The sequence below is a fragment of the Amblyomma maculatum genome, chromosome 3 (genome assembly GCF_055883805.1).
Source record: "Amblyomma maculatum isolate TAMU_Amacu chromosome 3, ASM5588380v1, whole genome shotgun sequence".
Classification (NCBI taxonomy): domain Eukaryota; kingdom Metazoa; phylum Arthropoda; class Arachnida; order Ixodida; family Ixodidae; genus Amblyomma; species Amblyomma maculatum.
Window position 1 is genome coordinate 188,228,374 of NC_139346.1, and position 15,443 is coordinate 188,243,816.

General features: G+C 42.7%; 2 protein-coding genes across 11 annotated transcripts in view; one reads left to right on the forward strand and one right to left on the reverse strand.

The window, feature by feature from the left end:
* The first annotated feature begins 4,731 nt into the window (after positions 1–4,731).
* The window catches only part of LOC146197208 (uncharacterized), a 67,866-nt gene continuing 57,154 nt past the window's right edge, over positions 4,732–15,443 (forward strand). The window contains exons 1-4 of one of the 5 annotated variants that reach the window (XR_014706181.1): positions 4,755–5,115; positions 9,264–9,411; positions 14,336–14,621; positions 14,954–15,164. The gene's annotated coding sequence lies outside the window, so the exon portion shown is untranslated. The other 4 variants (XR_014706183.1, XR_014706182.1, XR_014706180.1 and 1 more) reach the window with 4 other exon arrangements.
* Positions 6,640–15,443, reverse strand: part of LOC146197209 (uncharacterized) — a 40,468-nt gene continuing 31,664 nt past the window's right edge. For all 6 annotated transcript variants that reach the window (XM_084599001.1, XM_084598996.1, XM_084598997.1 and 3 more), the window contains 4 exons: positions 15,185–15,391; positions 11,512–11,670; positions 8,992–9,039; positions 6,640–7,511 (listed from right to left, as the gene is read on the reverse strand). In XM_084599001.1, coding sequence (XP_084455127.1) covers positions 7,392–7,511; positions 8,992–9,039; positions 11,512–11,670; positions 15,185–15,391 — 534 coding nt within the window. In that variant the 3' untranslated portion in view covers positions 6,640–7,391. The remainder of the gene's footprint in view (positions 7,512–8,991; positions 9,040–11,511; positions 11,671–15,184; positions 15,392–15,443) is intronic.

The following is a 15,443-nucleotide window of genomic DNA, read 5'->3' on the forward strand; positions in this document are numbered from 1 at the left end:
TTAATGCTGGACAGTTCAAATAGCAAGCAGTTGAATTACAGAAATGATGTGGATCATACATTTCAGTTCTGACAAGTGGAAAGTAACGGTCCCCTCCTTGCATGCATAGGTGCCTTTAGACAAATACATACTCGGGTGTGTGATTGTGACGCATATCAAGGGTCAACAGAAGGCCATGTGGAGCCAGTGTGATATTCTTCATGAAGGCTAAAGTAAAATTGTACAACAGCTGCTGTACCATGCAGAAAAAAATTGATCATTTAGTGTATGATTAACTGACCATGAATAGCATCTTACTCAGAGTATGATGTGATATATATCTGGTTTAGCATCCCAAAATAACTACGGCTATGAGGAACACAATAGTTGAGGGTTCCGGTATAATTTCGACCATCTGGGGTTCTTTTACATGCACTGACACCGCACGGTGCATGACGGCCTATTGTTTCGCCTCTATTTAAATGCCCCTGCTGTGGCTGGAACCAAATCTGCATCTTTCGGTTCAGCAGCCAAGCACTCTAACTACTGAGCCAGCACAACGGGGCCAAGTATCAAAATGCATGCCATTACATTTCTTTCTAGCCTGTGGTTTTCTTCACAGAACTAATGTATACAAGGAAAAGTAAACAGCAAGAAAACACTAGTTTTATTGCACATTATATTCACATTTCAGCAAACATTCTCTAGGAAAAAATTTCTCATAATGTTTTCATGGAAACCATGAACAAAACAAAACAATGCACTTACTCCACTCGAATTATTAATGGGCAAGGTTGCATCTATGCTACTACACTGCACTTATCACAAAACCACAAGCCCCATCTGCTTTGGCCAATCACTTAATGAAACTAACGGAGACAGATGTCGCACACCACAGTCTCGCAACATATCTCTGCATATGTTGCATTTCAATTTCACGCCTTTCCACTTAGTTTCAACTGTTGCCAGCATTACTAGTCACCCATCTTTTCTGAAATTCCTTTTTACGCTGTTGGGATCAGCATCCTTGTTAACGATGGTCTCTGGCATTTTGGATGCTATCATTTTCACATCTTCCTCATCTGGAAGAACAAAGGAAATGACAAGCTTTGAGCAGACAAAAAATTAGGGAGACTCCTAATCTCCACCTGTAAGGGTATGGTGTGCCAGCGTTAATGGTTCTTGTCTGCAGATCCCACTGTGGATTCTCGTTAATTTACGTGCCCTTTGCTACAAACATTGTTACTAATTCCTTAATTCATGTCTCTGTTATCTCAGATATACTCATTAGCATACAGTCGTAGGCTGCCCTGTTAGGTGATAGACAACCTGGCATAGACTTCTGTAAGCCTCAACCTTTCTTAATTGGAGCTGAAACGTTGAAGCTGAAATATTTCAAATATAACTTTGTAAGCTTGGCTTAACAGCTCCTGCCATGTCGTGTGGCCTCGTGACATTTGGCTCGTGGCACTTTTGGCTTGTGCACAGGGGTCATCTGTTAAATACTGGTTAACATGCATGAAAAATACATTTTCACACAAACTGGCGGCAAATGATTAAGTGGTGCACTGCAGATTCTGAAATGTATACCTATATTCATGCAAGGATCGCATCATCACATAACATGATCAAGAGTTCTATCAGTACCTGTAGTTACATAGCATTTCAATGCCCATTAAAGGACCACCTCAGACAATGGTTGTTGTTATCTCAAGACCTGTTCTAACAGCGTACTGACGCCATTCCACTGAGCGATGGACATGTATATGCATACCCTAGATAGCTCATGATTGTGGATCTCATTTATTTCTATGACTTCCAAGGAGTTCCTGTCGTCAGAAACTTTATGAAATCGGGACAGTAGTCTTGAAAGGTGATGAAAAGAAATAACCAGGTTACCTTGACGCAATGCTAAATTGCAGAGGGTGAATATGCTGCATGAAGATACCAAGAAGCTTGTACAAAGAAAAGTGAGAGTGAAATGGCAGGATTTTTGAAACATTGAAATAAACTACAAACTATACTTGTCAAACCTGTCATTAAGGAATGGAAATCATGCAGTAATCAAAAACACAACATGGAGGACATTTTAGGTCATCTTCACAAAACACATACCCAAACCTCACACACAGCTTCATACTTATGAAAGAGGACAAACCAATATGCAAGGAGTGTGGAGGTGAACTAACAATAAACCATATCTTACACGTGCGCCAGAGTCGAGAAAAGAGGAAACATTTTGTACAATTTGCAACAGATCCCTTTCCATCCCAGCATGATCCTAGGAGAGACGTGCAAATTTCCTGCATTTTTCGGTTTCCTAAAATGTTCCTAAACAAGCTACATCCTAAAGAACATTTTAGTCGTTACACACAAAATAAATACATTAAACCTTGTTCTTGGTGCATGGCAGCATTAGTCGCTTAGGCACCATAAAAATAAACACAATGCTGTAAGGTATACCTTGGTTAGCTATGTTATATGAGACAAGCTTTCGGCCTGGTGTGGTCCTTATTCACGTGACAGCGCTGTCATGAGGGTCTATGTCCCAGCGATCGGAAAGTGACCTATTCCAATAATTTTACAAACTGAAGGTGATTGTACAGATTTCTAAAGACTGGAGTGCTCAACTGTTTTATCAACGTCCGCCTGCTTTGACAGCCTGGAGTGAAACTGTTGAAGAGAATACATTTTTGAACATTTAACGCGTTTCTGAAGGCGTTGCTTTCAATTACGGGGCCAACAAAAAGCAGGTGAATGTCAAACGCCGCCTAGATAGGCTTTCTAGCAAGACAGCGGTGTAGCGTGGAAAATCGCTCCGCCGATCCATCGCTGGCACTGCTGACTTGAAAGGCGAACTGCTCAAACTTATATAGCTACTGACCACACCTGAAACACTGAATTGCGCATGATCAAGGCAGAATTTCTCTAACACTGAGCACTGGTAGCTATCGATTTCGCGCCCAATACTGTGAAAATCTGTCCTCTCTTCGATCATTGATACGTCCACGGTTGAACATTTATGCGCCTCGGGGTAGGCCAGCCGTGGGAACATGGATGCGTGGTTGTAGCAACGATCACTTGCATGGCACACTCTGCAAAATTCCAAGAGTCAGCTTCTTCAACGAAATGTGCAGCGCACATTTTCTACCGCGTACCTAAGTCCGGCGATGCATGCATATCGATCCCGATCGTTTCAAAGCTGCGCAGCCGTTCAGTCTGGTCACGCTAACCTCGAGCATGCGGGGGTTTAAACTACATATGTACGCAAAGTTCAACGACAAGAAAAAGATGCAGCCTAAGCACTTTAGTCTAGTCTTCCCCTATATACCAAAGAACATTGCTGTTCACAGGGAATTCGGATCATTCACGCTTCCGGCTTTCCGGTTGTGCACTCTTGCGGTGCGGTGCAGTAGGTCTTCGCCTCGACGAGTCGATGTGCAGGCCTCTAGTAGATTCGGCATGTCTTCTGCCACGGCTCTGAGGTAGAATTTAAACGAAGAATTTAGCTAAAAACATCCTGTTTCCTCGGTCTGCATGTGAGGAACGAGCATATGGCCATTTCACATACATACTTTGGATGCCGAATGTTCAGCTGCACGGCGAGGTGTGTGTGTTGTGCCGGCGCTAGATCTTCGGAGGTCGATGCAGGACCTAAGACAGCGTAAATGCTAGGAATAGCTCGCTCGCATTACGGGCAGATCGAGGTGATAGTTTAATGCGAAGCGAAAGCTGCTCGTGAATGTGCGTATCTCGATGCCAGCTGGTGGAGCTGGTGCAGTACGTAGCATATCGCCTGCAGCTATGTGCTTGACAGCGATGTTTGCCGTACACAACCCTAAGTGAAGACCGTGATCTACGTTAGAACGGATGCACTCTTCGTAGCACCTCATCGAGAGTCGCGGCTAGCTGATATTATAGAGGATGAGATCCATCCACGCGTAGCAAGAGGAATGTGGCCGCGTTCGACGTGCATATAGCCATGAGCTTGTATATCGACGTCCGCCGTATCTTTACGAGAATCGAATGGATACGTCGGACGTACCTTTAGACACTTCGAACTTTTAAATGTGTTCACAACCCTCATAGAGGAACGACGAGTAATCGTAAAGAGGATCCCGCACCTCTTGTGACCGTAAAGGCGGGGGTTTGTGACAGCCACATTTGTACTTTCGCAAACGTTTTCTTGGGACCGGTGCGTCCGGCCCGGGCCCGGCCTTAGACCGATGCAGAGGGTTTCAGAGTGGCCGGAAGCCCGGCACGCGGGCAGGGTTCGGGCTGGCCCGAGTCCGTGCACACCGCTCTTATTCCATCGACCACTTCATTTTAGTCGGCACGCGAATAGCATGTCACACTGAATGGAAGGCGATAAAGTGTAAAGCAAGCACGCCTGAGCTGGGATTTGCTCCCAGAGGAAGCTTAGCGAGCGTGCAGTGAGGGCAGCTGTCCTTATGAAAACTGCGCGAAAAAAAGAAAAAAAAAAAAAACTTACGCGCAGCGGGAAGATTACACACTCCTAGTTAATTTTTGTTGAGGTACCCTATAGTTACCTTTTCTTTTCAAATCTACCCCAACTCGGTCTTTTCCAAACAGAAAGCGCGTGGTTGCTCTGGAAGCAAAATACGCTGAATATCGACAGAGCGTCCTATCCATATTCATCACAAGAATAAATTACTCCCTGCGCGTTGGTCAGAGTTATGTCTGCCGCGGGCGCAAGTCGTAACGAGGCGCGATGCTCGAAATGTCGAGCCTGGCCTCTCGCTGCAGCTGCCAGCTGGTGGGGGAGAGCATCCACCTCGGGCCACGCAGCGGGGCTCGGATTGCGGTGCGCTTTGCTTATGGCCTAGCTCCGCCATCTTAGCTTGCAGCTCTGTTGCGCGTCGGCGTGTGCCCAACGCAGCAACCGTGGAGTTGTTGCGAATTCATTGAGCAAGTTCTAACCGTTCGACAACGTCACCATGCACATCAATTGGCAGCAAAATGACACTTGAAGAAAGGTCTTGTGGCCACTCGCATGCTCAGCGATGCACACGTCGTGCGTCTCAGCGTGGCGTAACCAACCTCGAAGGACTCATGTGTATCCTTCTCGTGGGGAAAAAAATCACGGCCGATTTGCGTTAATCAAATGCGAAGTAGGTGCGTATCACTGCATGCTTATCGCTTCCATCGCAGTCGCGCAGCCCGTTGTCCTCGAGTTTCTATCGCACGCTTGTTCCTCGTCGCTTCAGCATCCTTTTCCCGTGCGCAAATGAAAACGTGAAAACCATACGCACAATCCAAAACAAAAATTTAAAAACATTTTTTTGGTGAAACTTGATTTTAACCCCGCATGTCCCCTTAATGGAGGTTTACATGATTTTTGCGTGGTTTATGCGTTTGACTTTGTATTCTATTTGCCAAGACCTTTCCAACAGCATATGACTTGTATTCCAGTTACAAGTTCAGTTGGCAATAACAGGTAACTAATTAATGAGTATTACCTAATGCCAGCAATTACTGTAGTAAAATTGTACTTGATATAGACTATCTAACTACATGCGATTTCATACTTTTAGTTAATGTTCAATTTGCAATTATAAATATTTTGTTAATCGTTTCATTTTGTTTTGGGGGTTTAACGTCCTAAAGCGACTCAGGCTAGACACACCGTAGTGGAGGACTCCAGAAATTTCGACCACCTAGGGTTCTTTCACGTGCACCTTGCTTTTCACCTCAATCGAAAAGCAGCCACAGAGGCCGGGATTTTTCAGTAATGGTAATTAATCCAGGAAAATTATACTCTGTAATAACCCATTCAATGATACATGGCCACACTGAAGCAGACATTGGTTTCTAATTACAAATAGCTAATTATCAATTACTAATTAAGACATACAAATAGACCAGTGCAATTATACTTGATATAACCTATCCAACAATATCTGACCTAATGCAGTATGGTAATGTTCAATATAATCACAATTAACTAGATAACAGTAATTAACATCCCCAATTAGTCCACCATAATTTTACTTGACATAAGCTATCGAGTGATCCAACACTTATGGCAATTATACTAGACATGCAGCCACTGAGGACACATTCCATACATGGCATGCATGAGCCAAGTAATGCTTCGCATTAGTAGCGATTACACTGGTGACTGACTACCTTTTACAAACGCATGGGCACGAAGAATGCGTGAAGACATTACGGAGGCAAGTCGACAACTGCAAAAAACCGCAAAATCTAGTCCATTTGCATCCTCCTGCGCACGCTGCCAAAGCTGAGTGACAGTGACGAAAGAACGCAAATCTTCAGGAGGTTCCAGCACCAGCGCTCCTAGTGGCCTTGAAATTTGGTGACACGAGTGGCTTTGATTCAAAACATGCACCGCATAGGGAGAGAGCACACCACACAGTATTCCAGTACGCTATAGTACTACAGTGCATCACTGAAACAGCTGACATAAAGGCATGGCACAAAGTGCTTGTATGTGTTCCTCACCTTTCTGAAAGAGCAGATTTATAAATCTCTCTCCTAGCTGAACCATGTATTTAATGAAATTTTCAGTCAAAGAAATGAAGTTCAGCATATAATTAGTATATGTAAAATTTTTCACTTAGGGGGGGAAGAAAGCCATCATCACTGGCCCTACAATCTACTTCTGTCTCTCAGCCTGTTGCCTTAATTTTGTGCTGAAATGTCAGCTGCTAGCCATTCTGGCTAAATTTTGGTTGAGCAATTGCCCCAAACAGGCAGTGGTCTCTGGTTCCAGCCCTGGACCAGGGTACATTTTTCTTCATCTGCAAGGTCTGGAAGGAACCTGTACAGCTTTTCTTAACAGTAGCCATACAGAGGAGCTTTCAAATAGAAGATAATGAGTACTAATTACAAGTTAATGGCAGTGCTGTGGCAGCTGATGATAAAGATAAACTTTTATTGACAGCAAATAGAACAGAGCAGGTTGACTGAAAGTTCACAGCCTTCAACAATGTGGTACTTTCAAGAGTAAAAGGCTTTCAAAAACTGCGCCGAGAATTCCGGAGCTCAAGAACAACAACATCAAGTGCTAAAGTTTCTAGCATAGTAAGCAAGGATCACACTAAGTTCTCATACTCTTTTAGAGAAAGCCGAAGTTTCATAGCTGTCGATCACACTGTGCAGGTAGTGATCTTACATGTGAAATAAATAACTAAGATGGCACACACCCTGTGGCAACATAATATGAAAAACAAATGTGATGGATACATTATTTAAACAAAACTAATGCACATGCTAGTGCGGATGAAATTAAAGAGGATTCATATAAATGACGCTCAGGTTGGCATCAGGTGTTTTCGAAACCTCTTATTGAGGCACAACCTGAAGACCGGAAGAATAAATCTGAACTACTGCCAGTTCAAGAAACTTGAACTTGGGCTATCCATTTGCTAGAAGAATCTGGGCTTCTTTGGAGCAGATGCACTAGCTGGAACTCCACTTGTAGGACTTGAGTCCCCTTTCTTCTCCAGCTCAGTTGACTTTTCAGACAATGCTGTAGTTGCTGATGCCTGTGCAAGAAATCATAAAGCACATCATAGCATTGATAGGTGCAGCTAGACTACTTTATCATAGCGAGTGTAGAAAAAAATCTTCAAACCATAGCATTTAATTGTCTTTTTTAATCAAACTAACAATGGCTCATGCATGCGCAGCAGGGACCCCCCTCTCTGACAGCTCACTGCAATTCCAGGTCACCAAAATAACCAGCATAACATGACAGAGCATGACATGAAATGCAACATAGAAGCTTAGTAATTCTAATATCACTAAATGTGTAACATATTTGAATAAAGCGGGTTTTCAAACTACCCAAAAGCAAAGCAAAACAAAAGCAGGCAAGTGCAAAATGTTCCTCAACCACTTCAGCATTCAATGCAAGGTCTGATATATCAGGCTATTGGCACAGCACAGCACTAAAGTGCTAGCAATAGAAGTAGTTGGTGGATGAATATATGTCTCATAATTAATGAGGAAGAACTAATGGCATGTCCAGACAGTCACGCTGGCATGATGCATTTCGCATCGATGAGCTTGTCCACTGCCGCAGCATGCACAAAATATATTACATGTCAGCGCAAGCGCATCAGATGCCAATGAACATGTTGCCGGGCAGCCACTGGTGACTAGCAGCCGATTCTGGTTAAGAATCATGTTGCTTATTGCAGAGTTCCACGCTAATTGGATGTTATGTTGAGCAATGCTGCATCATCAGTTAAACAGGGGCATTCATGCATAGCTTCAGAGGTCTTCAAATTAACTCAGTCATGCAAGCTGTTCACTCAAATCGTCTGCTAAAATATATATTAGGAATTACAGGAACTCTGACATTCTATGAATTATCTGTATCTCCAAATTTACTGATGCCACTGAGTCATCACATCCTAGTTTAAGTGAGGATCCTAACGCAACACAGGCTAAAAGGGCTTCTCTCTAAGGAATACTAGGCCTGTCAAAATTGTAACATGCTCAGACATGCCATAAAATGAGACCTCATGAGAACTGATCGAGTCTCATCAGCTTGCACTCCACGACTTTTTAAAACTTTTTGAAAGTTTTGTGTTCAAATGGATGACACACAGTAAAGTTACATTTGCAAGACAGCATAAAACTGCCCTCCACATTTAACAGTGCTGTACACCAAGTATGAAAATGTCAGCAGGAGTGTACATGCTTTCTTATTCTTCACAGCAAATGATTGGCAAGTTAGAAGTTGCCTAATGGATTTGCATAACTGTGCCACAAATCTTCACTTCACATAAAAGTTCACAAAATAGCATCCTGAAATTGATCTCAATGCTTTCACAATGCTAACAAAGTATTAAAATATACAGCTCCCTCACATTGTTAGTTTTCTTCTAAGAGATCTGCATTTTTTTTTTGCTGTAACTTTCAAAGATAAAACAGGACCCTTCAGATCCCTATACGACTTAAGAAGTGAGAAATGAAACAACTTTTACACTGCAAAAGAAAAAAAAGAAAAGCACTCACAATGCCAGGGCGCTTCCCTTTACGTGGTGCACCTTCCGCTTGTGGCTTCTGCAAGGAAGCAAATTAGTTAAGTGCTGTGTGTTCCTATTTATGATAAGACATCATGTTTGAAGGAAAGAACTGTTCCAGTTGCAAACACTTTCTCCCAGTGACAACACTCTTAATATTGGGGATGCAAGCCAATGATTAGGCATCAACATAGCAATGTGATGTTCATTAAGAGGGCTCACTAGCTCCAAGGTAACTCAGATTTGAACTTTACCTTTCCATAGGTGGCAGCATGCACTTACACACCATTCAAAGGAGGTAAATTCTATACCACTCCAGGTAGGTTAACTTCACCATGATACAACAACTGGACACCAACATAGCAGCATGATGTGCATTAAGGTGTCCTAGCTGGTTCCAGACTTCTATAAGGTGAGCACCTTACCAGCCTTTCCCATGCTGCAGCATGTTACAAGCAATTTTTCGGAGGATGTGCAGCAAGAGCAAACTCATGAGACTCACAAGGTCTGGATTGTGGCAAAAGCGTCTGGTGTGAAATGAAAGCAATGTGGGAGCCTAGATATGTGCCAATGTCGGAAAGAAAACCAATTTTTTTTTTTTTTTTTTGCTTTCCTTACCCCACTCAATTTTGGCAGTGCCTTCTCTTTTTCGACAACCTGTACTGCCTTTTTTCTATATTCATAGCGACCTTCTTTGCATATGCACGCACACATTTTGCCCGAAGTTCATTTAAAAACTCGCTTCCTCTTGCGATTCTTGAGCTCGGTAATGGTCACTTTAAAGGGCCCCTGACATATGGTACTTGCGGCAGTATTCTAATTGCAAGAAATCCATAGAGGCTGTCTTTGTGAGTATTCGAATCAAATTTAAAAGCTTTGCATGGACGCCGTATTATATAAATAATATTTAAAAAGTGCTCCTGGCGACCACTTGCCACCGATCAGGGCGACATGTTCCCTGCCCATTGATGTCATTGGTGCTTGCTGGATGTGGCCACTCATTGGGTGGTCCCAAATGACGCAAGTGTAATTGGCATGATGCGGCTCCATCACAGCCTTTTTTATCTTGCGTGCAGCGTAGTGGTGCACCGTTGCAGCTTATTTTCTTCATTTGTTTTCTTGCATGCCAGCGTGAGGGAGAAGAGGGGGTGCGTCATTTTCGATTGCCAATATATTCGAGGTTATTGACACTACCTTAATAATTTTTGATCTACGGAGAGAACTGATGGTATATCTAGTGCTCATGAGCATTTATAGTTTTAGTAAATAGCTTTTTATGGTCCTTTAATACCATGAAGAGCTTGGGAAAATAAATTCACACTAATAGTTTAGATTATAATGCGGAGTGCATTCTGAAGCATCATTTGACATCTCCAGCAGAATTTTGCGGTTGCTTTGCTCTCAATCCACAGGATTTCGCAGGTTGACATTGTTATGAATCTGCGAATTTTAAAATTTTCCACTGCAGAGAGTTAGAGGCTTGACATACGAGAAATTTTGCATTTTCCCTGTATAAAAATATGAGTGCCACAGGTAGGATTATCCCCGTGAGCTTGCATACAAGTGCTGCATAAAAACTGTGACTCATATCAGCTATAACCGATGACTTAGAGTGGCAGCTATTTACAATGACCAATGGAGTACTTGGCTCCGGAGTGAAGTTAAGATAACTTAGGATGGCCAGAAATTCTTCTGGTGCAGGGGCCAAAGCCGTGAGCTGGTGGCAGAAATTAGTGCAAAATTGTCGATGCCACAATAGAGAAAATGGCTTGTGTGTTTGTGTGTAAGCACATTCATTGTATTCTGCCACTTGTAATAAAAGCTGCAGTCTACCACCATGTTTCTGCATCACATGTATTCACGGTATGCAGATCTCATGAAACAAAACTTAGCCCTGGGATTAACAAGTGTACATATGCTTCAGTCCACAGGGTAGCCACTACCATGCAAACAGAGTTTATAGCGCTCTTCCTTCTCATGAAATGCTCCAACTGCCTAATGGTCATGCATAGCAAACATGCGCAATCATCCTCACTGAATTCCTCTCAGTACACGTCCATCATCTCCCAAAATATCAGTCTAATGAACTTTTGCTGGACCAAGCAGATATGGGAGGGTTTCATAGAGATTCAATTGCAGCTGCTGCTTTCCACTTGCCACCAGCTTAAACAATACCACAGCAGGCACGCAGCAAAACGAAACTCTTCATTTGCTTCTGTGTCCACTATTGCATGCAAGGAAAATAAAAGTAGTGCACTTATGTCTGAGCCTCAATCTTCAGCAGTGAAATTGCAGAGCGGTTTTAGCACAGGCACCTGCATATACAAAGCACTGTGACAATAGGTACAGAAGTGCCAGTGCAGCTTAATAAAACTAATAATACGAATATCACAGCCCAGAATTCCCAACAACATCACATGTCAGCCTACAAATAAATGTGCATCTTCTCAAAAAAGTGAATAACTACCTGATAGCAGAATGAATAAATTCAACAAGAACTTTAGGCACTCACTGTCTCTTGCTGCTGCTTTGATGCCTCTGTCATGGTAACTGCATAAGGTTTGGTTGGGCAAGTATTTCCATCAGTATTCTTGGCAGCTTGAAAGGTACTGGCACTCAAAGATTTGGGCTTGACTAGAGTTATTTCCCAGATCTTGGCCAGCTCTGAGAGCTAACGAAAAAAAGAAAAAAAAAAAAAAAGGAAAATGTAAGCGGAAGCAAACTCGTCAACGAATCACACCATCTCAATACCTGAGTGGTTCTTGCAGCAAAACCCACAATTTTCACAAAGAATAATGAAGCATGGAATGGCAAATATGTAAGAAAAGAATATCTATTCTTGCTCCATTTTAAAAAAAGAAAAGCTCCAATCTCAAAACAAGGTATGCTGCATGTAGGGTGGATAAGAGGGACTCAAAAAATCTGCGTCACAGTTCAAAGATAAGGAGACCACACTTGTCTTACACATGCGAGCAGTTTGCTACGGAGCAAATGAAGTAAAATCTTATCAAAGCTGCTCCAACGGGCAAAAAGGCACCTGTACCTATGCTCTTCACATATCTGTTCAGTTCTGGTCAAGAATGAGTACAATATTAATACAATGATAAAAATATAGTGCTAACTAGATAAATAAAAGGGAGAAATAAGTGTTTTCTTCCTTCTTTTTGCGCCCCTGTCTTTTTCTTCATTCTTCCTTTTTAACGTGGAAAAACTACTACCTGCATTCTTAGATTCTGCCAGGAAATCTGTCAAGCCTTTTTTGTGCAACCACTCGCACAACCATTTTTTTGTGCAACTTGCCACCAGTGGGTTTTAAACCCAGCAGCCTAATTTGCTGGTCACCGCGTTAGACCACGTGCAACCCCAGTAGCTGGTGTCTTCATGTGCTAAGCTGCCAGTCTTTCATATTGTGCTTCAGATATTGTGTCTTTGTGATCTTTATTGCCTCTGACAAAGTTGAGCTACAGACCTTAATTAGGCCCCTTTGATCCTTACAAAAGGCTAAAGCCCCTGTTAAAAGCTCAGCTAGACATGGTACAATGTGGTACGACCTGCATGAAACTGGATGGAGCTGTCACATCGCTACTACCATATTACTGTAGCTGTCACATTACTGTAGTAATGGCGGTATCAGACACTCAGGCACATAGGAAGAAAGATATGCGGTTGTCCTTCCATTATTGGTTTAAGGTAAACTAACACAGAGTGCCTTTGGTTGCACCATCATTCAGGCTTTGCAATGCATAAGGAAGTGGCAAGAGCTGCTCATTGCATGAGATCTTGCAGCAATACTTGTGCATTACAGCAACAGAATAAGTTATTTTTTAACCCTGCCATTATTCTTATCGAGTGCATTGAGTGACAATTTTTTAGTAAATGCTATAGAAGCAGCCCACAAAGCAATCAACCTTAATTTGTATGGTAGGCACTCATTACTGAAACCTAGTGCACTCCTCATAGCAGGACGTAATTTTTGTCAGCTTCATATCTCGGTTGGCCTGTGTATAAGGAGATTTCTCGAAATGGCCTGAATACTGTAGCTGTTGTATTTATCCTTTGGCTAATAAGTACACATCCACCCAAGCACAGCCATATGGCTACAAAGGAAAGCTATAATTTTCTCAGAAACTGTGTAGCGAAAGAAAAATTCGTCCTGGTCCGGGTATCGAACCCAGGACCACTGCCTTTCAGGGGCAGTCTACCATTTGAGCTAACCAGGATGGTCACCAGATCAGATGGTAGGGCGAGAGGGAATTGATCAGTAACTCGAAATGGGAACCTAAATATTCAGTCAGCTTCGTCTTTGGAGCCAATTAAAGCAACAACCGATGAAGTAGTTCTCCACAGTTTAAATGTCCGAAAAGTTCCAGGTCACACCTAAGCCGGAACTTGTGGAACACCAGGTTCAAATCGGAGTTCCATTGCACCACTGACACATTTTACCAGCTGTCTCCCAATATGAGCCATCACTGCGAAACCAGTGCTACTAGGCTAGTTTTGGTTTGGTTTTGGGGTTTAATGTCCCAAAGTGAGTCACGCTGTGAGAGACGTCATAGTGGAGGGCTCTGGAAATTTCGACTGTCTGTGGTCGTTTTAACGTGCACTGACATTGCACAGCACACTCCTAGCTTTTCGCATCCACTGAAAAGCGGCCGTTGAGGCTGGGATTCGATCCTGCATTGGGCGCAGTAATCGATCATCCTACCATTGCGCCACCGTGGCGAGTGCCACTAGTAATCGCTTTAAAAGAGGTATTTCTCTCTTTTCCTTTCTCATCTGCCAACTGAGGCCTCAAATGGAAGGACAGACACATTCTACACACTTCAAGCTCCAAAGATAATGAATTAAAAGCCAGTGTCTGTAGTCTCCAGAAGTACTATCCACTAGCCATCTCTCCACTGCACCCTCCTAGCTATGAAGCTGCTCACTCACCCAACTTCACATTGCAGAAGTGCAACCCACTGCGAAAACATCTACCTCCCACCCTCCACAAGACCTCCACCCATTATAGGACCATCCCGCAGAAGCAGAATGAAAAAGCAAGGACACAATGGGAAAACCACCTGCATTGCAGAAGCCGCATCTGTTAGCCACATCACTGCCCCACACCCATAGCTGGGAAGCTGCGCAGCCACCTACTGCCATCCTCAACGCAACTCTGCTCACTTTCACCTTTATAGAATTCTGCTTCCTGTGTGAAACCGCAGCTTAGAGTACAAGCAACCGTTAGAGTAAGCTTGAAGTAATCATAAACGGTAAATCCAACTGATACTGATAAATTGTCTCATCAGATTCCTGATCAGCTTGTGATTTTTATTATTTATTTTTTTTTGCAGGGTGTGCATTTTTGCAGAGACTGTTCATTCCCTGAGATCCAAGAAGATATATATATGTGCAGGTGTATTAAACCATGCACATGCACTGCCCAGTTTGTTGTAGCAATAACATTACTGTTATTGCCAAGTAAACTTCACGCACAAAGAAATGATGATAAGAAGTCTGCAAAAAATAAGTACTTTGAGATGGGATGCTTTCGTTGTTTTGAAATTTCGACACCAAAATATAGATTATTCAGGTTTTCTGCACTATAGCGCATTTGTGCAAAATGTGCCAACTGCTCGTGTGAGTCTCCAATCCTATTTAATTCACCACAGTTACTGTAAGATTTGTTGCTTTAGCAGTTGTCAAATGAGATAATTCTGTTGAAAGCAGGCCTCTATACATTTGTTACCACACCTTGCTTAATTCGCATTTATTTTATAGACAAGAATAAACAAAAGAAAGGCAGCTAAGATTTACATTCATTAAAAAAAAAAAAAAGCTGCTATCTCTCTGCAAGCTCAGAATTCCTATTAGTATCAACAACAGAGGCCAAGAAAACAGCTAGATTTATTGTGTAGTCCATTTTTTTAACCTTTTCTTCTTCTTCTTTTTTTTTTTTTTAACCTTTTCAGCTAGACAATTAGGAAACAATGATCTGCTGAGCTGACTGGTCACCCATATTTCTCATGTAATGCGTACACAAAGATGACAGGAGAACAGCTTGCTCAAATGTTTTGCAATCACCATGGGATAGATGCCTGCTTGCTAGCATATACAATGAATGGCTTCACTCTGCCCTACACACACTCAACAATCTTAATAAAAGTTGGTCCTGAGAATGAACTTTGTTCTGCTCTTCTCACCGAATCATCTCCCAGCATGCTGCCTGAGGGAGCATTCGCAGGCACAGGTGCAACCGATGATGATGCTTGGACCAGAGTGCTTCGGTGCCGAGACAGAATGTGCAGCGATGAAGGTTTGGCCAGCCCTTCCTGTTTCGGCATGTCCTTCAGCACATCTTGCAGTGTCACAGAAACGAATTTGTGTCCTTTTTGAACAGGCGTTGAAGCCTGGACAAAGCAAAATAATATTTTGCTGGCGCTAACTAAATGTGCCTGCACT